Source organism: Amborella trichopoda, chromosome 7, assembly GCF_054954075.1.
Source record: "Amborella trichopoda isolate Santa Cruz 75 chromosome 7, AtrichopodaSantaCruz75HAP2 v2.0, whole genome shotgun sequence".
Classification (NCBI taxonomy): domain Eukaryota; kingdom Viridiplantae; phylum Streptophyta; class Magnoliopsida; order Amborellales; family Amborellaceae; genus Amborella; species Amborella trichopoda.
The window spans coordinates 29,164,501-29,191,846 of NC_142342.1; the positions used below are offsets into that span (position 1 = coordinate 29,164,501).

At 35.8% G+C, this 27,346-nt stretch overlaps 1 protein-coding gene across 26 annotated transcripts in view; it reads left to right on the forward strand.

The window, feature by feature from the left end:
• The first annotated feature begins 6,594 nt into the window (after nucleotides 1–6,594).
• The window catches only part of LOC18432867 (5'-AMP-activated protein kinase-like protein), a 42,217-nt gene continuing 21,465 nt past the window's right edge, over nucleotides 6,595–27,346 (forward strand). For 11 of the 26 annotated variants that reach the window (XR_016059849.1, XR_016059848.1, XR_002280688.2 and 8 more), the window contains exons 1-8: nucleotides 6,595–6,941; nucleotides 7,885–8,022; nucleotides 10,681–10,820; nucleotides 10,902–11,111; nucleotides 20,360–20,582; nucleotides 22,040–22,106; nucleotides 22,196–22,246; nucleotides 22,337–22,390. Coding sequence is in view for 11 of the 26 variants with exons in the window: in XM_088872758.1 (XP_088728884.1) it covers nucleotides 6,790–6,941; nucleotides 7,885–8,022; nucleotides 10,681–10,820; nucleotides 10,902–11,111; nucleotides 20,360–20,582; nucleotides 22,040–22,106; nucleotides 22,196–22,246; nucleotides 22,337–22,390 (1,035 nt within the window). In the remaining 15 variants the exon portion in view is untranslated. Of the gene's footprint in view, nucleotides 6,942–7,342; nucleotides 7,434–7,884; nucleotides 8,023–10,680; nucleotides 10,821–10,901; nucleotides 11,112–16,206; nucleotides 16,295–20,359; nucleotides 20,583–22,039; nucleotides 22,107–22,195; nucleotides 22,247–22,336; nucleotides 22,391–22,908; nucleotides 25,086–27,346 lie in introns of those variants that run through there. The other 15 variants (XR_016059852.1, XM_088872759.1, XM_020666391.2 and 12 more) reach the window with 8 other exon arrangements.

Genomic DNA, 27,346 nt, shown 5'->3' on the forward strand with positions numbered 1-27,346 from the left:
ACACGATTAGATTTATCTATAGTTGTTTGAAAAAAAATGGTTTGTCCCTTCGTATCCATCAGCCTAGCATTTGGGCATACAGTGTTCATGACTTTATAACATATCCTATAAACAAATGCTAAGTTTTGGGATCCAGGATTCATATCAAAACTTTGAGTTTTTAGATTTAAAGTTAAATCTACTACTAAATTAGGATCAGATAGAGCTGCAAAAAAATTGGGAAATAATTGAAATAGATAGGGCCATTGCAAAGACATGATTCAACAATTCCTAATAAGGAATCAGTGAATCTCCTATGCCGATTATCCCTCAAGCAAAGCAAAACAGAATTATTTAATCATGTTTTAGTCAAAGGCTTTACAACTATCTGGACAATTGTCATACGAGGTTATCCCCATTATAAAACTTTGATCTACAAAACCTTGGCTCTGTATAAAACTCTACACAACTATCTTTACAATATATATATATATATATATATGGGCAAGCTAAACTTATATACTCCCCTTTATCCAACTGTCCATTTTGAATTGAGGGCTAAGATTGCCCCAAGTCTCGTCTTTACACTCTTTTATTTTTTATTTTTTTTCTATAAACTATTTTGACACCAAATTTTGGAGGTCAATTCTTCTATTAAACTCGCACTAGAAAGAATTATAAAATAAATATTTTCAACAAAATAAAATGATCAAAATACCCTTAAAAATTTCAAAGGGTATTTTGATCATTATAGTCTATCGAAAAACTATTTTTTGTAAGTGCACCCTAATGAGAAGATGACACGTACCAAATTTCATATTCATACAATTTGTATAAAAAAATTAAAAATAAAATACTTTGAGACGTCGGATCTAAGATCAAACGGTGAGTGCCTCTCTTGATCAAAATTGGATGGCTGGATGGTAGGGGAGGATAGAACTTCTATGATGTAGGGGAAGTATATATATATATATATATATATATATATATGAAAACTCTTCCCAACTCCTATAGGTGAAAATGAAGAGTGATATATATGAAAACTCTTATCAACGCCTATAGGTGAAAATGAAGAGTGATATATATGAAAACTCTTCTCAACGCCTATAGGTGAAAATGAAGAGTGATTTCGCTTACCCTCATCGCTATCCAAACTTCATCGCAAGTCACAGTTGTTCACTAGTATTTCATGTTTCATTTTTTTCTCTACAAACCCAAATTACTTTAAATTTAGAGCGTGTGTATATCTTAGTGAGACGTACCTAATAAAAATATGAAAAAAAATATTTCACAAAATATAAATTGACCAAAATTTTACACGGGTATTTTGATCAATTTATATTTTGTGAAATATTTTTTTCATATTTTTATTAGGTACGTCTCACTAAGATGTACACACATTCCAAACTTCAAATCATTTCGAATAGAAAAAAAGAAAAAGAAAATTAAAACACTACCCGACAATTGTTACCGTACGATGAAATTTAGATGGTGATAAAGGTAGGCAAATTCACTGTTCATTGTCTCCTATAGGCATTTTATAGTATATATATATATATAGCTGGGGTTAGCCCACTAACTCATATGAACATATGAGCTTAATGGCTCAGATTGAATCTAGGTCGATCTGACGATCACGGATATACGGTAGGGTTTAAATTTTATTTTGTTTTCTACAAATCTAAATCACTTGAAATTTTAGGTGTGTATTCATAAAAAATAGGTGAATCTTTGAAAAATATCAAAAAAATATTTTACATGAAATAATTTGATCAAAATACCCCAAAAAAAATTTAAGCGGTATTTTGGTCATTTTGTTTTTCACGGATAATATTTTTATATTTTTATTAGGTGTGCATTGATGAGAAAAACACACGTCTAAAATTTCAAGTGAGTTTGATTTATAGAAGAAAAAAAATTAAAATTAAAATATAAAATGAGGTCATGACCGTCAGATCGGTCGAGATTTAATCTGGGCCATTGGGCTCATATCTTCCTATGAGCTAGTGGGCTAATCCCTTCATGCTGAGCGTGATTCAGCAGTCGAGGAGCGGGAGTCCATAGCAGAGGATTTCGAGCATCTGCGCCAAAATTTTGATAGGATGGTGGCGGAGCGCGACTCCATGAGGGATGAGCTGGAGAGAGTATGATCAGTACCATCAGTACCATCCTCCTCTTTTGTTGCTCCTACTCTTCCTGGACCATCGCCCGACCGCATTAGAGATTTAGAGAGACGCATAGACTGCTACCGATTGGAGAGGGTATTCTTTGTTGTTATATCTCTCTTATATATATATATATATATATATATATATATAGGGTTTGTCTAGAGTTAACAACCCCTCAAAATATAAAAGTTCAAGTTATAAGGGATTGTGATGGTTGTATTTATTAAAACAATCATTACTTTTTTATTAAAAAATTATTTAAATAAGTAATTTTACCAATAAGTAAGGGTAAATTTGAATTTTTCACAAAAATACAATGATATTTTTGGAAGTTCGTGTACTGGAAATTTATTTGTAGAGTGCCATTGTCCTTCAGTTAAAATTCAACGTTACTTCTTATGGAGATGACAAAAGTATCATTTGTCTTGTAGTAATATTTACAAAATTACCCCACAAAAGTGCCTTTTTTTAAAAAAAATAAACTACAAAATTAATAAATCCACTTTTCACAACTCTCTCTATCTTGAACCTTTGTAATTTGAAGGGCTGTGAAGTTTAGATTCACCCATATATATATATATATATATATATATATATATATGAAAAAGTCTTCCCAACGTTTATAGGTGAAAATGAATAGTGATTTCACCTACATTCATCACCGTCTAAATTTCTTCTTGCGGTCGTGATTGTCTAGTAGTGTTTTATTTTTCATTTTTTTCTACAAATTGAAATGACCTGAAATTTGGAAGGTATGTACATCTTATTGAGGCGCTTCTAATAAAAATATAAAAAAAATTATCCATGAAAAAACAATTGACCAAAATACCATCGAAACTTTTCGAGGGTATTTTGATCAATTTTTTTCATGTAAAATATTTTTTTTATATTTTTTGAAGATTTCCCTATTTTTGATGAACACATGCTTCAAATATCAGATCATTCCGATTTGTAGAAAAAAATAAAAAATAAAACACTATCAGACAATCGTGATCGCACAATGAATTTTGGACGGTGATGGGGGTAGGCAGCATGTATTATTGACCTCAACAACTTATGAAATAACTTTATCTCTCTCTATCTAAAACTCCATCTCTCTCTCTCTCAAAACTTCATCTCTCTCCCTAAACCTTAAACTTCATCTCTCTCTAAAACCCAAACTCCATCTCTCTCTCACATAAGAAAGTGTGCTCGTGTTCGAGCTCAAACTAAACCCCTTGGCTAGTAAACTCACCAAGAAACGAAAAGAGAGAGATGGAGTTTTAGAGAGAGAGAAAGATGGAGTTTGAATAGAGTGTCATTTTAGTGTTTGTTTGGGTCAAAACTTTATGGTCAAAGGGGTCCATAGGGTTGTAAGATATAAAAGAGAGAGACTTTTTGCTTGCAAGTAATATTTTTAATTCTTGGATCTTATGAATCTGACAAGGATCGACTAGGGCTTACTAATAACAACATGAATTAAAAGATAAAGCCAAAATATTTCATGTTCCTGAAGGAGTATATTGTTCATTTACTTCCTCAGGTGAAGCACAAGGAGAAATTTTTAGGATCAAATTCAGTGCATGTAACATCTTTAATCCATATTGCTATTGTCAATAAAAAACAAAATCTAAATTGTATTCTTCATGGGCCTAAAAAAGAAGCCTCAATGTTAAATAGAAGAGGGTGATATCTAAGTATAAGAAAACAGATTATTAAAAAATTTTCTTTTAAATATAATGATCTAGTGATTTTTACATGGTTCTCAAAGTTTGGATAAAAAAAATTGTTCAAGTGAATCTTCTGTTTGAAGGACGAAGTTTACAGTATGCTCCCTCAGGAGCAGAGTATATGCAATTAGAGAAAAATAAAACACTTGGCAAGTAGGAGCAATTTGAGGCATCAAGGCATTTTAAGTTGGATCAACCATTTTTAAAATAGGGAAATATCATTCAAAAGATTGAAACCCCTCACAAAATCATTAAAAATGTCAAATGACCTTAATTTATATTAACATGATTACATTTTCCTTTCACTTAGGTACCTCTAAAAAGAAAATCTTAAAAAAGTTCCATAATGTCTTTAATCAAATGAGAAAGCTTAAACAATCATGAACATTTCAATAATTTAATTCTCAAGAGGCCTAGTCGTACTTGTTCAAGGTTCCCAATAAAGAACACAATGTTAAGAGTTAGTTATGAGGAATATTTATGGGTATTTTTGTCATTTAGTACATAAATCTTTTGTATTTGTCAAATGGGCAAGCTTTTTATGCTTCCCTTACCGCATAGAAGTTCTATCCTCTCCCTTATCCAACAGTCCATTCTCAATGGAGGGATAAGATTGCCCCAATCACAATGTCACATCTCTACACTATTTTATTTTTAATTTTTTTTCCTATAAACTATTTTGACACCAAATTTTCGATGTCCATTCACCTATTAAACTTGCACTAGCGAAAAATATAAAAATAATAGTTTCAATAAATTAAAATGATAAAAATACCCCTAAAAGCTTTAAAGGGTATTTTGATCATTATATTTTATCGAAAAATTATTTTTAATACTATTTATAGGTGCGCCCCAATGAGAAGATGACATGTACCAAATTTAATATTCATACAATTTGTATAAAAAACTAAAAATAAAATACTTTGAGACGTCGGATCTTAGATCAAACTGTGAGTAGCTCTCTTGATCAAAATTGGATGGCTGGATGGTAGGGGGAGGAGAGAACTTCTACGTTGTAGGGGGAACATATAAACCTTTCCCTTGTCAAATAATATAAATACCCCTAATTGTTCATCATTAAGAACCTTGAACAATATATTCCATATTTGCACCTCTGAACAAGCAACATTATTTTTGTTATTTAGTTTGTGCCTCTTGTTAAAACTACTTGAATGCTTCTAATTGTTCGGACTCCATGTAAAGGACAATTTGGAAAATTATAAATTTCTTTTGATAAAGTAGTTGACTAAAATAGAAAAAAAAAAACCCCTTAAATATTAATTATGATTATTTCCTGCCATTATAAGGGATTTCAACAATTAGATGATAGGCACACTACTCTATAAAAGGTGTGGTTAGATAAAGTTGCAACACTAGATAATCAAAATAAGGTGTACCTATAAATTTTATCATAAAATATAATTTTAGTGTAAATATTTAGGATGCTTTGAAAATCTATTTTTATCCCTAATTAGAAAGTTTTAAACTCCACAAATAGTTGAAATCAAGTAGATTATAAACACATGAAAATTTTAAAAATAGTTGGTTCAAATAATGTATTGTAAAATATATTATTTTTGGAACTCGAAATCTTTTTTTCTTTTTCTTTTTTTTCGTTTTAATAAATATCGATAGAAATGATAGGTTTTCAACATCAAAACAAAGTTTCTGGTTAATTATTCGGGTGCACCTTAATTCTACAAGGTTAAGGTTGCACCTTAATTCTATAAGGTTGCGATTCTTCTGAAACCGTGGAAAAATAACACCGCACCATTGTATAAAAATAGCACCTGCTCCTCAAGGAGCATATTGTATATAAACTCCTTCAGACAAAACAGTTACTTGAGAGGATTTTTTTATTTTACAATTTTGGTATTCACCTCATAATCAATAGATAATCATATTCAAAGAAACAAAAAGTGAATTTTGAGTTCTTCAACACTAATATTATACCCTTCAAAGAGTAGACGACCCTTGTTCAATTTTGTGATATGTTGTTTTTTTTTGGTAAGTTCGTAGGGAAGAAGGTCTTATTTGCTTTTCATTTATAAAAAAAAAATAATGAAATAACAATTCATTAGATTACAACCCTATAATAGGGCAGTTGCGTCAAGTCATGAAGTAAAAACAGTGAAATAAAGTCTCGTGGTCGAAAGCGCAAAATAGTTGCTCCAGAATTAAATGAAGCTTTCTTAGCAAGAGCATCGGGTACCATGTTGTCAACACGACAAATATAAGATATTGATCATATACAAGTAGATAGTCTACTCCGACAATTAACCGCAACAATATGTAACCTACATGAAGCACAATAACGATCCTGAATAACATTTACAAGTAGGGAGAAATCGCTTTTAACATTAACATAGAAATATTGTAAAATTGAGTCTTACAATGATGTTTTATACATGAATTTCTAAACATTTTTAGGAGAGGAAACAAAATGAGTGTAACAAGATTTCCCTATCAAGCACATAGATTGTAAGGTTTCAATTTTCCTTTTTTGGGGTTTGTTTCTAAGTTCAAAAGATTACATTTCTAAATTTTGAGATCCAAAAGATACACTTAGCTTAGGCTTTATCAGGGAGAGCAAGTACACAGTTTGCTCCCACGGGAGCAATTTATCATTTGGCTTCCGTACACCATGGAAAGAGAACACCAGGGCAATTCCTGAAAATCATGAATATTCAGCCACTTTATGGGGTACTTATAAACCGAGAGTATCCAAATGACTGTCTATGGCCTCTTAATCTCCTCTCTCTGTCTGTATTGCTCTCTCTATTTTTTTTAACATTCTCTCCCTTCTCTCTCTATATGACTGTAACTAGACCTTGAGTTCTTAGCTGAAAGTGTATTCATGGAAACCAGATAACCAAAATTCAGGATGAAGAGAGAGAGAGTAGTTCGTCGGTTGTTTAACTGAAATAGTAACAATGGCAGCAGTAGGTCTTTGTCAAGCACCAGCTTTCACGATTGCATTGCCTAAAAAGGAAGCACCATTTCGATCGTTGTCCCCCGCTTTTCAATACTGCAAGTGCGGCTGGAACCCTATCCGGGCTTCGGCTTTATCTGACAATGCTTCAAGGTCTCTCTCTCAATGTGTTTTTAGTTTTTGGGAACTCAGTCTGTGTATGTGTGTGCGTTTTTGTGCTATCTCTTTCTCTTTCTTTAAAAACACATGGTTTGTATAGGGATGTGGTTTAGCTTAGTGGAAAAGATGTTTCTTTGTAATAAGTGCTGCATCTGCTTTTTTGTCTCTCTGGGCTTTTTTTTTTTCTTTTTTGTGGTTTTTATCTGAAGTTTGTGGATTGACCCGTTTCATTGCGCTTATCTGTCACCATTTACTGTAAATTTCCATTGATCAAACGTTGTGAGGTCTGTGACCTTCTTTCTTGGAGGCTCTTTGTTCTCTTCCATTGGCATTCTTTCTTTCTTTTTAGGGGGCAGTTCAGCTCTAGTTTTTGAACTTGGGTTGTATTGTTGCAGTTGTCAACAACTGCGACGATGGACTCTCGCTCTTGATACGATGGAGTAACGGACTCTCCTCTTGATATGACTCCCGTTCCCATCTCAAGCTGTAATATTTTAGTTTCCTTATTTACTTCCTACGTCTCATTGGGTTTGGGGGCATATCTCTAGTTTATATTTAAGAGGGTGTACTTATTCTTAATTGGGTTAAGAGATGCACCTACCACACCTTATATATGATGAACATTTTGTTTATGTTATCTTTTTTTCTATTGTAGCAACTGTCATGAGATTAAACCTTAGTAAAAAAAGAAAACAAAAACCATAATGTGTAATCTTGGAACTCTGGTCTAGCCATTGAGCTTATTTAGATATTTTCTTTTCATGACTTTTGCGGCGGTAATGAGTTTGCGTGCCTTTAATTGACATAAAACATGTAAATTATTCCGTGTGTCCTCTTTTAAGGTATTCACTACACAATCTCATGTTTGTTGGTTATTACTTGTACTCATTTAATGCTAGTTCTTGTTGGTCATGGTTGTCCATTTTTGGTGGTTCAGGGGAAGCAGAAAACCTAAGGCCAGAAAATCTGTTAAGAGCAACATTGATCTATGTAAAGAGCTCCAGGATTTTATTACTATGGCTGGCCTCCCTTCAAGTCATATACCATCGATGAAAGAGCTTTCTCAGTTTGGAAGGTTAAAAATTATTTTTCTTTGTTTTTTTATTATTCGTGATCCGGGAACTTGACGGAATGTTTTTGTTCTTAAATGCATTTTAGTTGGTAATTATTGTAGCTTTTCATTTTTAGTACCTCTGGTAACAACATTGAGTCATTAACTTTTTTAAAAATTTATTTATTTTTATTTTTATTTTTACTGTTCACATGAGCCCAAGATAATAATGGTTCTGGAAAAGTCTCCTTGTTATGCATGCAACCGCAGATATCTGAAGTTCCTAGATTTTTTTGAGTCACAGGACTCAAAAATTTCGCCAGCTTAGTAAAATTGTGACTTGTTTTAGTTTGAAGTACCTGGATTTTTACTTTGTTATCCTTTCTTTTCTGTTACTTGTCATTATGTTCATCATCTTCCAACTTAACTCTTTGGGCAGTTTCATGGGGCCCAAGCATAACTATTATTGGTAAAAGTTAAAGTTGGTTCTCAGTACAAGTTTTAGAAATCATTCTTGTGTTTTTGCAGTTTTCTCTGTTAGACTAAGAGTAATGTAATTGTAAACACACAGTGTGAATTATTCTCTTTGCCTCTTTACGTGTTTAACCTCCTTTTGTTTTATGTGTTTGTATGTGGCTCCAAGAATGTTTGACTTTGTGTTAATGAATTTTATAGTAAACTGGACACATGCATGTATCCTCTAGTTAACTGTCCCTGGGCGGAATTCTTTATGTTTGTTTTTATGTAACAGTTACTGTCATACTGCCACGCTTCCTATCATAATCAGTAAATTCCACCTCAAATTTACATCTTCTTATTTGTTTTCCATGGAAACCAGTTTGACTTTCCAATGTTTAGTCTGAATTTAATTCACTCAATTTGCATCCAAGTCTATTTTCTTGGGCGAAGAGAGACTTTATCCAATGTGAACTCTTTCTAAACCCTGCTATTCTTAAAAATTGCTTCTTGCATTTTGAAATGTATTGAAGTTTCTTTATTTGACCTTGATTTAGACCAAAAAGCAAAAGAAATGCATTTTTCTGGCATGTTTTGAACCTTGGTGAACCAAATTGACTAAGGATCATGGCTAACTGCTTTAATAAGTAATGAAGGATAAAGAAATAAATGAACACAAAAAAGGTGCTTGGCTTAGTCTCTGATGAGATTCATTGAGTTCCTCAGGAGTAGGCAAGTCCATATGGACAGGTTTGCTCACCAGAAAGAAAAAATCCTTTTTCAGTTTGTAGCGGACTTTTTCGTTATATAAGGGGCACTTGGGGGTGTAGCTATTGGTGTTTGTGGTGTTGAAACGGTGAAACCTATCTAGACTCTAGGTAGATGTCTTGATGCATGAAATCTATTTAGCTCTGTGAAAATCCATGGAGGTGTTTTGATGTGCTCTTGCATTCCTCTATGTCAATGTGCTGATGATTTGGTCAATTTAGTAACTAGGCATTCCAAACCTGACCTATATTGTCCTTTCTATAGGCTGCATTTGCCACCAAGCTAAATTTCCCTCTCGTTACACTATTGATGGAGTGCTTCATTGCAAAAAATATAATAGGAAGAAAATACCTTAGGGTTCATTTCTCTTTCCTATTGTAAAACAGGAGCTGGAAGCCCCCTTCTCAATGCCCTTGTTTCATAAAAGTTGCTCGGAAACTATGGTGCATTGACCACCAACCCATTCTTAACCATTTGATAAGTTAGTGCATGTTAAGCTTGCTGAATGCAGCTTAGCATCCTGACTTTGTAAACCTTTGTCCTATGTTACATTGGCTTCTTTCATCCTCACTTTAGATCTTCTTATACATGATCGGATTGATTGTCCCAGCAGTTGTGGGTCTGGGACCTTTTTATTATGGCTTTTGTGATTCTCTTGTTTGCAATGATATTTTCATATTGTTCCGAAGTCTATACTCATTCTGGATATTGAATTTAGCATTGTCTATCATGGTATAAAGCATGGGTTTTAATCTCTTTTGAAAGTTCATAGATTTTGGCTTCATTGCCTTCACCACATTGTGGAGGTAATGTGATCTGTCTCTATTGCTTCCAATCATGTTTTTCATGGCAATATGAATCACATAGCGGCTGATTGCTATTCCATTGGGAAGATGTTAATTCTATCATTAATCTTCCGTACATTGCTTCTGACAGTTGATTTCTTTACTAAGTTGTTGACTAGTGATAGATATAACTACTGAATGAACAAGCTGTCACTTATTTCTTTGACATTCCAAATTGTGGATGTGCTTGTGTCAATGCCATGCAATAGAACCATTTATATATGCTACTCCTTGTGAAACATGCATGGCTAGAGAGTTTGAAGTCCATCTTATTTCAAGCCCCTGAAACTGAACTTTTCAAGCCCCTGAAACTGAACTTAGTTTGGAATTAGCATTTTTTAATTAATTGTTTAGAACTATTGATTCTCACATGGAAATATACGTGTTTGATTGTTACCTATTTTTCTTGTGGAAGTTACAGAACCAGATCACTGTAATATTTCTACATGGATTATTTGGTATGGGAAAAGTTGTTAGATTTATTTATTGTTCATTATACTGATGTGTTTCGTAATTTTGGTCTTCTCAGAACTTGGTTTACATGAGAATGATTTTTGGCTTCCTCTGCAGCACTCTATTTCACAAACTAAGTTGTTCTTTGTCCTCTTCTCAGGCAAGATCTTGCAAACATTGTTAGAAGGAGAGGGTACAAATTGATCACAATGCTCCTAACGGAGTTCAGAGAGACTAACATAAACAGTGAGACTGATTCTGAAGAAAATATAGAGGAGAGTTCTGAGAATCAGTTCCCAGGTTTGCCTTCTTTCCTTAATATTTTGAGCTATGTATTTAATGTTAATTTGATTTTGACAGCGTCACAAATTTTATTAAAAGGTCGGGAGGCCCTTTTGGGTAACTTCTCTGATGGTGTTTCCACTATATCAAGTGAGGACTTTTCTGTGGAAAATCGTCTTTCTAGTCATATTGGAGTTTCACCTCAAGTACGTATTTCCCAGTTTTCGGAGACAGAATCATCAATAAATTCACACCTGCATGAAAAAGCTTCGACCTTTATTCAGACAGGCGAGCTGGAGACAGCTGAAGGTTTGCTTATGCAACTTGTTCTCCATGTAGTTACAATTTATATGATTTTTCTTATGGATCCACTTTTATGGATTTGTTTTGTCCTTAGACGTTGGACATCGTTAAAAAAAAAAAGAAAGGAAAAACTTAGAACTAAAAAGATGCTTCTTTATCACAGTTGCGTCGACAATATGCTAAACCCAGCAAAGTGACTTAGAAAGGACCAATGCAACTCCCCAACAACTTGCTTTTGTGGCTGCTAAATTGAATTATTATCCCTTAGGAGGCAATGTAGCTGAGGAAAGCCCATTGGCAACTTTTTAGCATTAACACTCATTAGAGCTTAAGAAAAGGGAAGAAGGAAATACTCCATTTTTCACCAAGAACTTGATGACGTCCTGTTAGATTGTGATCTGTCTTGAATAACTTCTTAACTGCTGCAAGAATGGAAATCATGTAAGTGGGAAAGCGTACTGGTCTTTTCTTTTCTTTATCCATTTTGAACTTCTGTCTTGGGCCTAATGTAAATTTTCTTTTATAGCATCAATGTAAGACGTGGGGCAAAGTCCCTAGAAAAACCCCTCTTACTTAATTTTAAAAAAAAAAAAAAATTTCTTTTTGATGTTGAGAAGACATCTTATGCTTGTCACTAGATTTCATTCCTATAACCATATTTTGTAAGCTGGATGGGCTCGTCAACATCATACCTTTGAAGGAGTCGTGGCCTCAATGCATCTTATTCGTTTTTGGTTATTGCAAAAGTAATTTATTGATTTATGTCTCAAGTCATTGATGTGTTTTACAGTCAGTGGATCATGGACACTGGATTTGCATTGCTATTTGGTTTTGTAGTTGACAAAGATGGTGGACATCATGACTGGGAGAGGGACTGCCAATCCTAAAGGAGAATCTAGATGTGGCAGAATCTAGATGTTAATTTGCAAATATTTTGGTCTTAATTGAGGATGTGAATTGGAATAGTTTCTATTATAATCAGTGTGCAAATATTTTGGTCTTAATTGAGGATGTGAATTGGAATAATTTCTATTATAATCAGTGTTTTAAAGCCCTCCTAGTTAGGATGGGTATTTGGTCAGACCTAGTATGGACCACTCATGGACGATAGAGGGGTCGATGTATCTCCTAGGGCTACCTTATCTGACATCCCTGGAGAAGAGCATGTTGGCTCTTTCAAATGTCTTGAAGCAGTATCTCCTTCCTACTGTTGCAAAAGGAAAGGAAATCTATGGGCCCGACTCCATTTTCTTCACTCTGTGGGAACTATAGGACTAATCCAATGATATTATCTTTCTCTATCATGATTAATGGTACACTATATGACTTCTTCAGGAGTTCCAAAGGCCTTAGACAAGGGGACTTTCCTCACCTTTTTTGTTTAATATTGTGGCAGAAGTTCTTAGCAAATTGTTATGCATTGCTGTTCAATAAGTCTCCTAGAGGGTTCTAGGTGATCTTTGAAGGGCCCATGATATCTTTTTCACAGTATGCTAATGATACTTTGGTATTTTGTCGGTCTAGCAGTGCGCAATTATAAATCTTGTAACTTATCCTATGCGTATTTGAGATGGCAACAGGCTAACAGGCTGAACAAAAGTGCCCTTATTGGAGCATCCACTCATGAAGAAGCACTGGGAGAATTCACAATCTCTTTAGCATGCAGAGTGAAGTTCCTCCTTTGTAGGTACTTGCCACTGCCATATTGTCTTGACATAGCCTGAAAGGATATAGGGGACCTTATGGTGTTGGGGTTGGAAGAAGGCTTGTTTTTTTGGGTAATTTAGTGGGGAGTACAAGCCCCTACCTGTTTTTGAAATGGTTAGTGGTTCTTGAAGGTGTCAGTGGGAATAGAAGCCACAATGTGCAACTAAGGTATGAGGGGTGCTACTACCATGACCCAAGCCCCTTTCCCAAAAAATACCACCTTTCTGTTTCTTAATATGATATTCCTAGATTGGCATCAATCCAGGGTTGGGAGAAGGCTTCCATCATGGAAAGTTTGATTCTCTCTACAGTTGGGAGAATGACTTTGCTAAGAGCCTCCCTAAGCTCCACTTTCGTTTATTACGTGTCCTTATTCCGAACTTCTTTTCAACTATTAAGAAATACGAGCTAATCCCTTGACAATTTTCAATAGCAAGGTAGTGGTGGCTTGCGTAAGTTCCAACTGGCTCTGTTGGATATGCTATGTAAGTCCAGCTGTAAGGTCCAGGACTTTTTCGGTCGTTGATCTTGTTTATATCTTGAATCATTTCCTATTAATGCTAATCTCAGTGTTCTTTTCAATTTGTTGTATAACCTCTGTATGGTGTTTTGGTGATATTGTATTATTGTAGGGATCACGAGCTTTTCGACGGTACAAAAATTGCTCAAATCTGAGCTACCGTCAGAAAGCCCTGACCTGTACCCCAAAAATTTCTGCTACGCATCCCAATGCACATAATTACGACATGATTGCGCCCCCACACAATGATTGCACATGCTCTCTCTCCTCTCTCATGCCCTTTCTCTTCATGCATGAGTGCCATGTGGCACATGCATGCTACGATCCCATGATTGTCTCCCATGCTTGCCCCCCCCTCTCTCCTCATGCATGCCTCTTATGTACCACTTGTCAATTGCATGCTACCCCCATCCTTGCTTACTTATACCCCCTTCTCACCTCTCACATTGATTTTCCTTCTCTCCGCTCACTTCCTTCTCTCACACACATTCTCCTCTCTTGCTTTATGATTTTAAGACGTCCCCAAGCCTTAAGCCCTTGAGTTGAACCCAATCCTTTGGAGCTTGGCATTGAAGGTGAAACTTGTGGAGCATTTTGGGAGTTTCGATCTAGTGCATGTAAGTAGATCTGGTTTTCATGTTTTCATGATTTTGTTTGATGCATGTTTCCTTAGCTTATCAAAGTATGAAATTCTAGTATTCATATGGATGTGAATATGAGTGCGGGTGCATGTAACTGAAATCCTGCTAGAGGATTCTCTGTTTTCCAGAACTGTGGCCCCAGTTTGAGAAACTGTTTGAGTGTCCTATGTCTCTTTGGAAAAGTAGCTCATTGAGTCTATTTATCATGGAAAAGACCTCTTGTTAATATCCATTTTGGTTTAAAAGTTATTTACCATTTTCTGAAGCATGTCAGATTTGCAAAAGAAAATTTCAGGGATTTTACGTATTTTTGTGTGGAGCTTTTCACTGACGAAAACATATCAGAATGAGGTCAAACCACTTCTAAATGAAAGAAAAATGAATATATTTTGAAACTGGTTTTGGAATCATGATTCAATTCCTTGTGGTTTGAAAGTTATGCCATTTTTCCTAGGAGTATATCATCCTGGATTTTCTGCTGTGAAAAAAGGAATTGTATTCAAGAACATCGAATAGTTTGGTAAACTTTAACCCAAAATTTGGGGTTACCCTCTTCACGAAAGTTATGTTTTCATGAGCCTAGATTGTTATAAAAGTGGTCTTAGGTCCAAATGATTTTTTAATCTCATGATAGGCCTTTATAAGTGGATTGTGTTCACTGTGAAAAAACCAGAAAAATAACATGATGATGTCTTTTGAGCTAATGAGCTTGATGATATGATTATATGCATAACATGCTTTGGACATGATGATGTTTTATATGAACCTATATCTGTTATGATATGTGAGCATGTTAATCTATTGCTAATGTGAAATGAATGCATGATAATGAGATATGCTCTGTTATGATACGAATGCATGTGATAAGACATGCTCAGTTATGATATGAATGTATGATAATGAGATATGCTATGTTATGATATGAATGCATGTAGTAAGACATGCTTAGTTATGATATGAATGTATGATAATGAGATATGCTCTGTTATGATATGAATGCATATAGTAAGACATGCTCAGTTATGATATGCATGATAATGAGATATGCTATGTTATGATATGAATGCATATAGTAAGACATGCTCAGTTATGATATGAATGCATGATAATGAGATATGCTCTGTTATGATACAAATGCATGTGGTAAGACATGCTTAGTTATGATATGAAGGCATGATAATGAGATATGCTCTGTTATGATACAAATGCATGTGGTAAGACATGCTCAGTTATGATATGAATGCATGATAATGAGATAAGCTTTGTTATGATATGGATGCATGTAGTAAGACATGTTCTATTATGATATGATATGTACATGCTCTGGTATGATATGAAAGCAAGCTCTGTGATGAAATGATATATATATATATATAAGGCACTATGCAATGGGTCATCCATTGGTAGTGTAATATGATATGATAAGAAATGTGTGAAGCACTATGCACTGGGTCATCCATTGGTAGTGTAAGATGATATGATAAGAAATGTGTGAAGCACTATGCAATGGGTCATCCATTGGTAGTGTAATATGATATGATAAGAAATGTGTGAAGCACTATGCAATGGGTCATCTATTGGTAGTGTAATGTGATATGATAAGAAAGTTGTGCCGACAATTGAGATCGTTCCCTGACTCCCAATGATAGGAAGGGAGTTAGGATTTGAGTCACATGGGAGGGTCGCACCCCCAATATATGTGTATGGCACTACGCAACGGGTCATCCGTTAGTGGTAACGCCCTCCAGCTAGAGAACAATGAGGGTCGTATCTTTCAAGACCTCCGCCTATCAAAAGCCTCAAAGCGCGTTGGGGACTGTGTGTGTGAAGGCACTACGAAATGGGTCATCCATTTGTGGTGTTTTCCCTCCTGAGTGATGGTAGAAGTTCTAAGCGATGGGATTGGCTTGGCCTGATGGATAGGGCTTCTACTTCGGGAGTAAGTGATATTAGGATTGTTTATGCTTGTTATGTACTCGTCTGATTATGTTGATCTGTTATGATGTTCATACTTGAATGATATGATTCTGATTTATTTGATTTGTTATTGCTCCATCATGAAATGAATTATGCAAGGCACATGGTTAAATATGATTTTGGGCACATGGCTCCATGTTTGTAAGATTTACATAGAATCTTGATCATTGTTATGAGAAAATATTCATAGGCAGGAAAGCATGTTAGCTTGATCTATTTACTGGGCTTTATAGCTCACTCTTTTAATTTTCCTCAGTGGTAGCCGCAGGTTTCGATAAAGGCATTCTGGTGATCGCTGTTGGAGCCCCGTACTCCTTTCCTGTGGAAGCTTCTTCTGTTTAATTGTATGTGTTAGATGGCAGTTTGGCCATATGGTTCAGTTTGTGTGAATTTATGTAAAGTTGTTGGGCCTTTGTGGCTATGACTCTTTTGTAATATTTTGGAGCTTTTATATATAGTTGGGGACTTGTTTGTTCAGCTTGTTGTGGTTATATGCTTGGTGTTTTGTTTTTTTTTTATGGTTGACTTTGATTTCCATCTTTTCAAAGCGTTGAGCGAACTTCCACTTGAGTGGTATTCGCTACCTTTGGTCGCGGTCTTGCACTCTGTTACCCTCTGGCAAGTACAGTAGGGGGTAGGGGGCGGGGCTGTGACACCAACGCATTCAGAGGTTTGGGGATTAGATGTTTAACACCTGTTAATATAGCACTTTCAAGCAACTGGCACTAGCTCCTGGGTATGGTAGCATAATATGAGGAGGGTAGAAGTTAGTTGTACGGTATTAGATGGATGGGGGTGTAAAATTAGAAATGTAGGGAGGTACTTAAGATGTTTGGTTTATGGTACAACATCAAGGTTGGCTCTTTCTTCTGGGTTGGTATCACAATGTGATTGGGGGAAAGGTGATTGAGTGCTATGAGGGACAGCCAGGGTGGCAGGGGTTAGACTCATTTGGTATCCACATTTATTTATTTATGTTGTTAGAGGGGGGGGGGGGGGGGGGGGGGGGGGGGGGGGGGGGGGAAGTGTGCTATTCTTAGTGAGATTCTTACTGGGAGTGATACCCACATATTCACTTGAACTTGCCCCATCTTTCACAATTAGGAACTGCTGTGAGAGACAGACATGAGGGGGAAGTTTTTTTTTTTTTTGGCTATAGATAGACAAGAGCTTTGTTCTCTAATGAGTTTGTTTGACTGTACCGACATTCTGATGAGGGGGTGGGCAGACTCCTTTGGTGTCAGGATCAGAAGCTGGTATATCAGAAGCAGGTATTCTTAATGAGATTCTTAGAGTGATGACACATCTTCATTTGAGCTTATCCCAGGTCGCCTATTGTGCGACTTCCCAACTTCTCCAAGGGTCTTGTGTTTTGGATGGCTGGATGGCTTGTGGCATTTGTTAACAGGTGATGTCGAGGGTTGCAATCCCCAAATTTGTGCTTTATCTGCAAGAAGGCAGAAGAGATTGTGGACCATCTTCTCCTTCACTACCCTTTCTCCTGAGCATATGCTCTCACTATTAATGGATGTTTCGGTTGTGTTTGGTATTTCCTAGGTTAGTTGCTATAGCTATGAGTAGCTGGATGTTGTGCCTTTTTTCACAGAAAGGGCACGTCTTATGGCTTTTGACCTCGGTTGGTATCTTATGGGCATCATGGTCGGAGTGAAACAAGAGTTTTTCAATGGGAAAAGTTTAAGTGTGTCAACATTCAAGGATAGAGTGAGAGACAATGATCATGCCATGGAGCTGACTACACAAGGAGTTCCAAGGTCTTTCAATCTTGAACCTAAGCCATAGTGGTTAACAATGATGAGTCTTGAGTTTAAGGAAAATCACCAATGCTTCTTGGCATGCCTCACCTTAGGTGGTGATTAAGCTCAAATATTTTGAGGGATATCTAACAAATTTGAAGCCTCACATGATGAAGCTCAAATCTGATGGAAGTTTGTCTGGAAACACGAGTTGGTCCATTGTGGGAGTTTGTGGCCATTGATTGTTTGGGGTCCATTCATTCACTCTTGGCTGGTCCCTTAGGTATAGATGATGCCCGTGAAGGGGAAATGAAGGTGCATCTCCTAGGGTTAAGAGCCTTTTTCCAGTTATTCATGTTACCCGTGATAGAGTGTGACTTCATGAATACAATCAGGTGGGTCACATGTGATGATCTACACCTATAGAGGATTTTAATATTTAGATCCATTGGAAGAGATACCTGATTTGTGCCAAGCTGGTAATGTGACAAATCATCACATATCTACTGTGGCCAATAAGGTTGTGGGCCATTGCCCCAAATTGGTAGTTGTTGGGATCTTCCAACCTAAGTGGCGATCCCGCTCTTGAATCTTGCTTGGAAAGGGATCTTCAAAGAGATCTCGATATTTGAATATTGGGATCTCATTTCCCATTGTTAGAGATCTCAGTCCTCACCTTAAAGACCAAAATAACAACCAAATGGATTATTTTCTTTATTTATAGGCAGGTAGCAATGCAATTATAGTTTTAATAGAGATGCATTGGTTCTTTTTTTTGAAGAAAAATACCCCGTTACCGACACATTGCTTGTTGTCTATAAAGATATACTTTCTTTAAAGAGTATTTATAGTTCTAGACTATATATACCTTTTAATGTTGGGAGTAGATCCCTAAGGGCGCGTTTGTTTGCTGGAAGGTAAACTTTCCCTGGAAAAAGTAAGTTTTTCTTTGCTGGGAAGTGGACTTATTTATTCTGGAAGGTTTAAATAAGTTTTGGATAATGTGTTTGATAACTTGCTGGAATGTTAAAGAAGTTCTAGGTACATGTGTTTGAAATATTTTACTATTTTATATATTTATATATTATGTAATAAATATATTATATGATATAAATATATTATATATAATATATATTATATATTTAAATAATATAATAAACTATAACATATAATATATATATATATATTTATTACATATAGTGTATTACATATTAAATATATTGATTATAATATTAAATATTACTTCATATATTAGAATAAAAATAAATGTATAATATGTATAACATAATATAAACAACATAATATAAGATATAATATAATGTATAATACATCTATTTTATTAATGTATATTTGTATTATATAAAATATATATTATATACTGCAGTAATATTATATTATACTATACTAATATTATGCATAATATTATAATATTACATTGTATTGATATTATATTATACTGATATATTATCTAATGTTATATAATGTAGTATAATATAAAATAGTATATTATTTATATTATTATATATATGATTATATATAATACAAATAACATCGATAAAATAAATAATGGGGACTTGGGCACAAATAAGTTCCCAAATACAAGTTCCTGGCTTAGCCATGGAACAAAATAGTTGTTCTCTTTGAATGAAAAATGGGAAAGTTGAGGAATTAAAACTTTCCAATAAGTTCCGGACACTGTAGCACTTCTTGTGCATCAAACATGGGTTTGCTACAATGTTAGGGACTTATTTGTTCTGGAGAAATAAGTCCCTCCAAACAAACATACCCTAAAAGGTTGGGATTGAGATGCCAAAAGGTCGGGATCGGCATCCCCTAAAGGTTGGAATTGAGATCCCTAACATTTGGGGATTTTGATCGCTCACATTTTTATGGGTGGTGCTTCCAAACCAAAGGGTTCTTCTTGCTTGTCACCATTCCCCACTCTTGATCCAGCTCTCGATCCCAACAACTGTGCCCCACATTGGAAATGTTAGAAATGAATTTTATGTGGGATCGTACCTTTTTTTCTTTCTCTCCCCATATGCCTGTTACGTCAGCATCTCTGTCTGCACCGTATGTTGCAAGTTGAGGTAAATGAATTTTTCAATATAATACCAATTTCAAGCCAAAAAGAAGAAGAAAAAGAATCATCTAGTTCACTCAAGATTCCCCCAAGTCAATTCGGCTTGGAAACCCACCAAGTCATGTCGTTTATACTTAGAATCACCTAAGTTAGGCCATTTACATGCTCTTTTTAAATAGATTCGATCAAGTCGTTTTGATATGATTTGGTTCGTGACAGGCTGAGTCCCATGCAGTGTAAGAGTTGTAAGTCATTAGGTATAGTTTCGTATTGGTATGTTCTCATAAACATACTTGCTGCCTATTTTTCTTTTTTTCATGCATTCCTTTTTGGAATTAATGTTCCTTCACACATTAACTCCTTTGTTTCTGCTTCCATGGGTTTTGATGAGATTCCTCTTCCAAATTCCATCAGAAGCTTTATTGCTTTCGTATACTTATCTCATCGTCTTTTCTTATTTAATGAATATAATTAACATGATAACATCTATCTCATCTTCTTCCAATCTTGTGAGTATCAGACTATTTTCAAAAATAGGTTGAAATATTTCAGTGTTATTGTTGATTCTGCAGAGGCTCTGGATACTAGGGATTCTGGCATTTGTGATAACTTAGAGCTGAGCATTGGGTCATCTGATGCTGGTAGAAGCAAGTCTCACAATGAATTATTCGATGAATGTCTAGTTGAATCCACATTTCCCATTAATGAAGATGCAGCTCGCAAGGCTAATCAAACTACTTCAGATGGAAAGCAAGAATCAGTTTCTCTGATTGCCTCAGAACTCTATACACCTAGGTATGTGGCATCGTTGTGTCATTTATATTGTTAATGCATAATGGGACAAAAGGCATGATAGATGAATTTTAAATGTACATGAAGGTGCAACATGTCAATGATGCAGCAATAGTTAGAACCAATGTTTTAAAATGCGGGATGCGGCCCGATGCGATGGAGGGGGGCGATGCGGCCTAGATGCAGGTGCATCACCCCGATGCAGTCAATAAACTTAAAGAACTTCTAAAAAAATCTTAAAAAAAGTAGGTAAATACATAGGAAAAAATATGGAGGTAATTTATGTGATAGTAGATATTGAACTTATTCATTAGCTCCGAAAGTATCGGCTGTCAGAAATTCTGTATATCCATTATCCCTTGATAGATCATAGAAGACATTATAAAGTAGAGACTAGAAACTTGAAACTAACTTCATAAAACATTGAATAACCATAATCACAAATTTGTTGTCAAAACTTTGTTAAAACTTCCTCAAATCAACATCCAAAATAAACAAATCAACAACCAAAGATCATCCAAGACGAAAATCCAAGAAATATTTTTTTGATCGATTTGATCTCGTAAAGGCCACAAATGTGCTGATTTTGGTGGTTAGGGGAGTTTAATACCCCCCCAAACCCTTTCCTTCCCTTTTCGGGGCTTAAAACGACCAAAATACGCCTTTTCAATGGGGCATTTTCATTTTGCATGCGGGCCGCATATGCGCCTTATATGGGCCATGCACTATGTGGGCGAATGTGCGGTGGGATGTGGCGCATATGCGCTTTGGTGGGATATGCGGATGCATCCCACCAAAGTGCATATGCGGTGTCAGGCGATGCAGTTGTCAGCGCATCCCGCATGATGCGGCCACATTTTAAAACACTGGTTCGAACCTCGTTCATGAGCTAACGACTGTTCAAATGTGTTTCTAGTGAATTCCATTTCAATGGGCACTTGCTTCATTATATGAGTGAGGGAAAAATAGAGTGAGATGGTTGATGTGGTACATCTCCTCAGAACAGCTAATCACTATCCTAATCCTGACTTCCATTGGGGCTAGGGTAAAGATCTCAAAAGATGTATAAATATGCTGAAGGTATTGCAGTTTTAAGATTGTTTGAGAAATCTAGATGTTTTCTTCTTTTGTTCTGGTTTTGCTTGATCTGTAACTTGCTAACTTGAATCTTCTTCTATAAAAAAGGTGTTTATCTATTTCCTGAAAAAATAAATATGCTTATCTATACACAGAAGAAAATACTCTCTTCTTTTATCATAAAACCTATTTAGATTCTGTTATTTGATATCCGACATCCATGTTGTATGTCAATCACATTTGTTCTTGAGCTTTACTTGCACATCTGCACTTAATACTTATGCGGCCTCATCTTTGTACTGATTGCATTTGACACATTATGAGCAATATATGTAGAGTTTATGCTAACAATGTCTTGTTCCTTTGGAAAAACTTGCCTGTAGGAAACAATCTTTGCCATCTGATCGACCTAAAGATAATGGATTCATTGGTAACGATGTGGCTACTGAGGTAATGGCTTTATGTTTCAATATTTTTGTTAGACCTTTGCAGAAAAGATGTCCTTCCATGCTTACATGATTCCTTTTGTATGAATTAAGCCTTGGGACAGGGACAGCCAGGATGAAATTGATCGTCTAAAAGCCCTATTGGTAGGCTCATATCTTTGTTTTATTCTCTGTTTCTCACTGTGATACTTAGTTTGAATGCATTCTTCTAATTTCATTACTGTATGGATATAGAGTCAGAAGGAGTTGGAGTTGCTTAAGCTAAAGCAACAGATTGAGAGTGAAAAGGTTTGCACATTTTCTCTATGAATGCTTTTAAATTTACTTTTGGAATGATCTTGGGATTCCTCAGTGTTATATGCATGCATAGACAAGCACTACTTAATCCATGCGTTCAGATTTCAAAGTTCCAACTGGCATCTTGTGCTGGACTCAACTAGTTCAATCACTAGCTGAGTCGAAATGGATTGATTGAGAGATGGCTTTACTTGAAGTGAGAATAGTATCATGTGGAGAGCTGTTATCCTTGAGGGTTCATGATGGTTCTTGAGACATGTTCGTGGAAGCATAAGTGGCCATTTATATAAGTGAATGGGGTTTTTCCTACAATTTTAGGTAGCAATTAGTTTACTTTATTGATTGATTCCCCAAGAATAGTTTAGTCACTGCGAGTTAATGGTTGGCAATATCATGGAGAATTTCTGAAAATTGCTTTCAAAACTTGAAAAGAAATGTAATAATTTACAGTGAGAGAGAAATGCATGTTAATTTCCAAGAACTTTATTGCCTTGATATTCATTTTACAGTTTCCACAGTGACATGCTTAGCTGTTCAGCTTTCTGAAGAATGCTCAACCAAAGTGTCCTGGACTACTATCGCACTAGAGAAACTTTTCATTATGCTGAACATTGATTAAAGATTACCTGATCCCAAAGATGCCATGATCCTTAGTGTTAATTGAAATTTTTAATTTAAAGATTATCTGATCCCAAAGATGCCATGATGCTTTAGATGCCATGATACTTGAAAGGTTACCCTTTTAAGTATCCCCATTTTGCAGATGTCCTTGTTCCCCATGCCTGCCTTAGTGTCCACCTGGCTAGAGCAACTCATGAGGAACTTTCTGTGGGCAGGCGATGGGGGAAAGAAATACCATTTGATTGCTTGGGCCAGAGTGTGCTCCCCCTAGATCCAAAGGGGGCCTAGGCATCCGTAACCTCAGAGCCAACAATCTTGCTGACCTCGGCAAATGGTGGTGGTGGTTCGCTATGCAAGAGAACCATCTTCGGTAGGAGTTTGTTCGTTTCAAATACAGCTGCATTTGATCTCTTGGGCCAGAGTGTGCTCCCCCTAGGGCATAAGCATGTAACCTCAGAGCCAACAATCTTGCCCTCCTCGGCAAATGATGGTGGTGGTTCTCTACGCAAGAGAACCATCTCTGGAAGGAGGTTGTTCATTTCAAATACCGCTGACCAGCTGATGGTTGGCTACCTATGGAAAGGGCTGGGTCCAACTGCTCCCTTCTCCCGTGTGTGGAGGTTGATTCTTCATGCACCCAGTTCAAAACCTGCATCCGCTTCCACTCTCGTGAAGATCACCGTGTCATGTTCTGGTCGTACTTGTTGCTCGGCCAAAATCCACCTAAGGACAGATTCCCCCTCCTCTTCCTTATTGAACTGAACCCACAAGCCACGGTAGCGGAATGCTTCCGAACGGTGGGTAAACACCAAGTGTGGCACCCAAGATTCAGAAAACCATTGACGGATGTCGAAATTCCAAAGTTTCCAGCACTTTCCTCCCTTCTTCACTGCATGTTCTTACTTTTGGGGGAACGATAGAACGATTCGACCCCCGCCTCTCTGGATTCATATCTGTCTCCTCCTTCTACAAAACCCTCCAGATCCAAATGTCCAATTGGATAATCTTTGCCAAGAGAGCTTTGACCACTGTCCTACTACAAAGAAGAGGTCTACATCTACCCAATATGTGCACTATGTGACTAGAAGAAGAGGAGACAAATGCCCATTTGTTCATCCATTGCACCACAGCCAGCTCTCTATGAAGTAGGATCTTTGGCTGGTCCTGGATCCCTTCATCCATCCCTCAGTTGGTTGAGGCCTTCCTCTCTCGATCATGGACCAGACAGGGAAGAGGACTTTGGCACGCAGCAGTCGCGGCTACCCTTTGGGTTATCTAGTTGGACTGCAACAATCGAATATTTAGAGGGGAGAAGCTACACCTATCGACGCTATTCGACAAAGTGAAACTTGTCAATTTTTGGACTAAGAACCACAACCTCTTTAAGCATTGCTCAGACTTCCAAATCATTTGCACCCTCGGAACTGGCCAAATTCAGGCTCAAGTCAAACTTAACTGTGATGGGTTTTCTCTTGATACCTGCTGGTATTGGTAGTATTATAAAAGATGCTGGGGGGACCATGCTCTTTTCCTACTCCCACTTTACCGGTATTACCAACTCCACGGTTACCTAAGCCCTAGCTCTCCTTATGGGTCTTCGACACTTTAACCCCTCATGGGTTGATATGCTGATTGTAGAGGAGATATGAAGAATGTGCTAGCATGGTCCTCTAGATCCTCCCTTTGCCGTTCGAGAGTGGCTCGCATCTTCGACAAGATTTTCCACATTTGTAGGGTTACGCACATGTTTTGGTAACATATCTGGGGAGAGGCCAATGCATGGTCCCTCTTAGCAAACCATGCAGGAGATTTTCGAGCACCTTTTGAGATCTAAATAGCATATACTGTTTACTTACAAACTCGATATTGTAAAGCTTGTATAGCATTTTTTGGACCCTGTAAGGGGATTTTGATTCTTGAACGACTGCCGGCCTGTCGGTAGTTCATTTTTTGTACAACTCCCATATTAATACAGTTAACAGTTTCAAACTAAAAAAATCTAATAGTTTTAAATGCATGTTTAGATAAACACTCCTTCCATGCAATTGGATCTCAAAGTTCTAATTAGCATCTTGTGCTGGAGTCCATTAGGTCAATCCATAGCTCAGTTTAATTGGATTGGTTGAGAGAGTGTTACTTGAAGTGCAAATGGTATCATGTGGAGAGTTGTTAGTTCTTGAGACATTTTCAGGAGCCCAAGAGTAGCCATTTATATAAGTGAATGGTGCTATTTCATGAATTACATGTTACTGGTTGGAAATATCATGGAGAACTTCTTAATTGCTCTCAAATTTGAAAAGAAATGTAATAATTTATGCGTAGAGATAAATGAATGTCAATTTGCAGAAACTTTATTGCCTTGAGATTTTACAGTTTCCTCAGTGACATGCTTAGCTGTTCAGCTTTCTGAAAAATGCTGAACCAAAGTACCCTGAGCTCCTAGTACACTAAAGAAACTTATCATTATGCAGAATATGTATTGAAGATTTTTTGATCCCAAAAACTTCATAATCCTTTAGCATGATTTTGAATTCTAAATTTCATACAATGCATTTAACTACTACATTTAAAACAATCTAAGACCATAATTTTCCCCAGTTTTATTATGGAATTTTCTGTTATGTAATTTGCGTTTTGCATTCTGGATTGTATCAATTGTCACACCCCAAGTTTTATAACACTAAAATTCTTGAGATGTGACAGTCTATTCTTAAAGAACAATACAAATTCGAAATTTTTACTATATATTGCTCCAAAACAATTTTTTCATTCAAAAGCTTTTTGTACAAAGTTTATTTCACAGCTTATAATAACATGAAGATATATATATGTATACATATATGTATAAATATATATATATATATATATATATATATATATATATATATATATATATATATATATATATATATGAGTAATGATCCTATGAGACCCTCCTACACCCATGTGTGTAGGAACCCAAAAGATCACCATTAAATATGACATAGATCTCTAGAAAAGTTATCACATGGGTGTGGGACTTGACTTTCCTAGAGATCTGTGGCAAATTTAATAGTGATCCTTTGGGGTCTTACACACATAGGTGTGGAAGGGTCTCATAGGATCATTACTATATATATATATATATATATATATATATATATATATATATATATATATATATATATATATATATATATATAACCTACACACATGGGTGTGGGAGGGTCTCATAGGATCATTACTCTTAGGATCATTACTTTATATATATATAGGGTAAAGATCCTGTCAGCCCAAAGGCGTACTGCTACAGTAAACGCCAATGGCCCAGAATGAATCTGGGTTGATTTAACGATTCCGAATGTCTAGTAGTGTTTGAATTTTGTTTATGTTTTTTTTACAAATTGGATTTATCTGAAATTTGGAGTGTGTGTGCATAAAAAATAGGTGAATCTTTGAAAAATATAAAAAAAATATTTTACATGAAAAAAATTGACCAAAATATCCCTGTAAAGTTTTGGGGGACATTTTGATCAATTTTTTTTTTGCGGATTATTTTTTTTATATTTTTATTAGGTGCGCCTTGATGAGAAGAATATACACCAAAAATTTCAAGTGATTTGGATCTATAGAAAAAAATTAAAATTCAAACATAAAAAGAGGTCGTGCCGTCCGATCGGCCCAAATTCAATCTAGGCCATTGGAGTTTACTGTAGCGATCAGCTAGTAGGCGTACAAAATCCACTCCCATATATAAAAAACGCCTATAGGCAAAAATAAACAGTGATTTCGCCTACCCTCATCACCGTTTAAAGTTCATCGCACAGTCACTATCATCTGGTAGTGTTTTTTTTTTTTTGTTTTTTCTACAAATCAGAATGACCTGAAATTTGGATCGTATGCTCATAAAAACTAGCTGAATCTACGAAAACTTTCAAAAAAATATTTTCCTTGAAAAGAGTTGACCAAAATACCCCCAAAAAATTTTGGGGGTATTTTGGTTAATTGTTTTTCGAATTATTTTTTTTAAATTTTCATTAGGTGTGCTTCACTAAGATGTACACACTCTAAATTACAGGTCATTCCGATTTGTAGAAAAAAAAAAGAAAAATGAAACACTACTGAAGAATCTTGACCGTGCGATGAACTTTGGACGGTGATGGAAGTAGGAAAAATCACAGTTCATTTTCGTCTATAGGCGTTGGGAAGACTTAACAAAACGCCTATAGGCGAAAATGAACAGTGATTTCGTCTACCCTCATCACCGTCTAAAGTTCATCGTACGGTCATGATTGTCCGGTAGTGTTTCATTTTTTCTTTTTATTTTTATAATCCGGAATGATATGA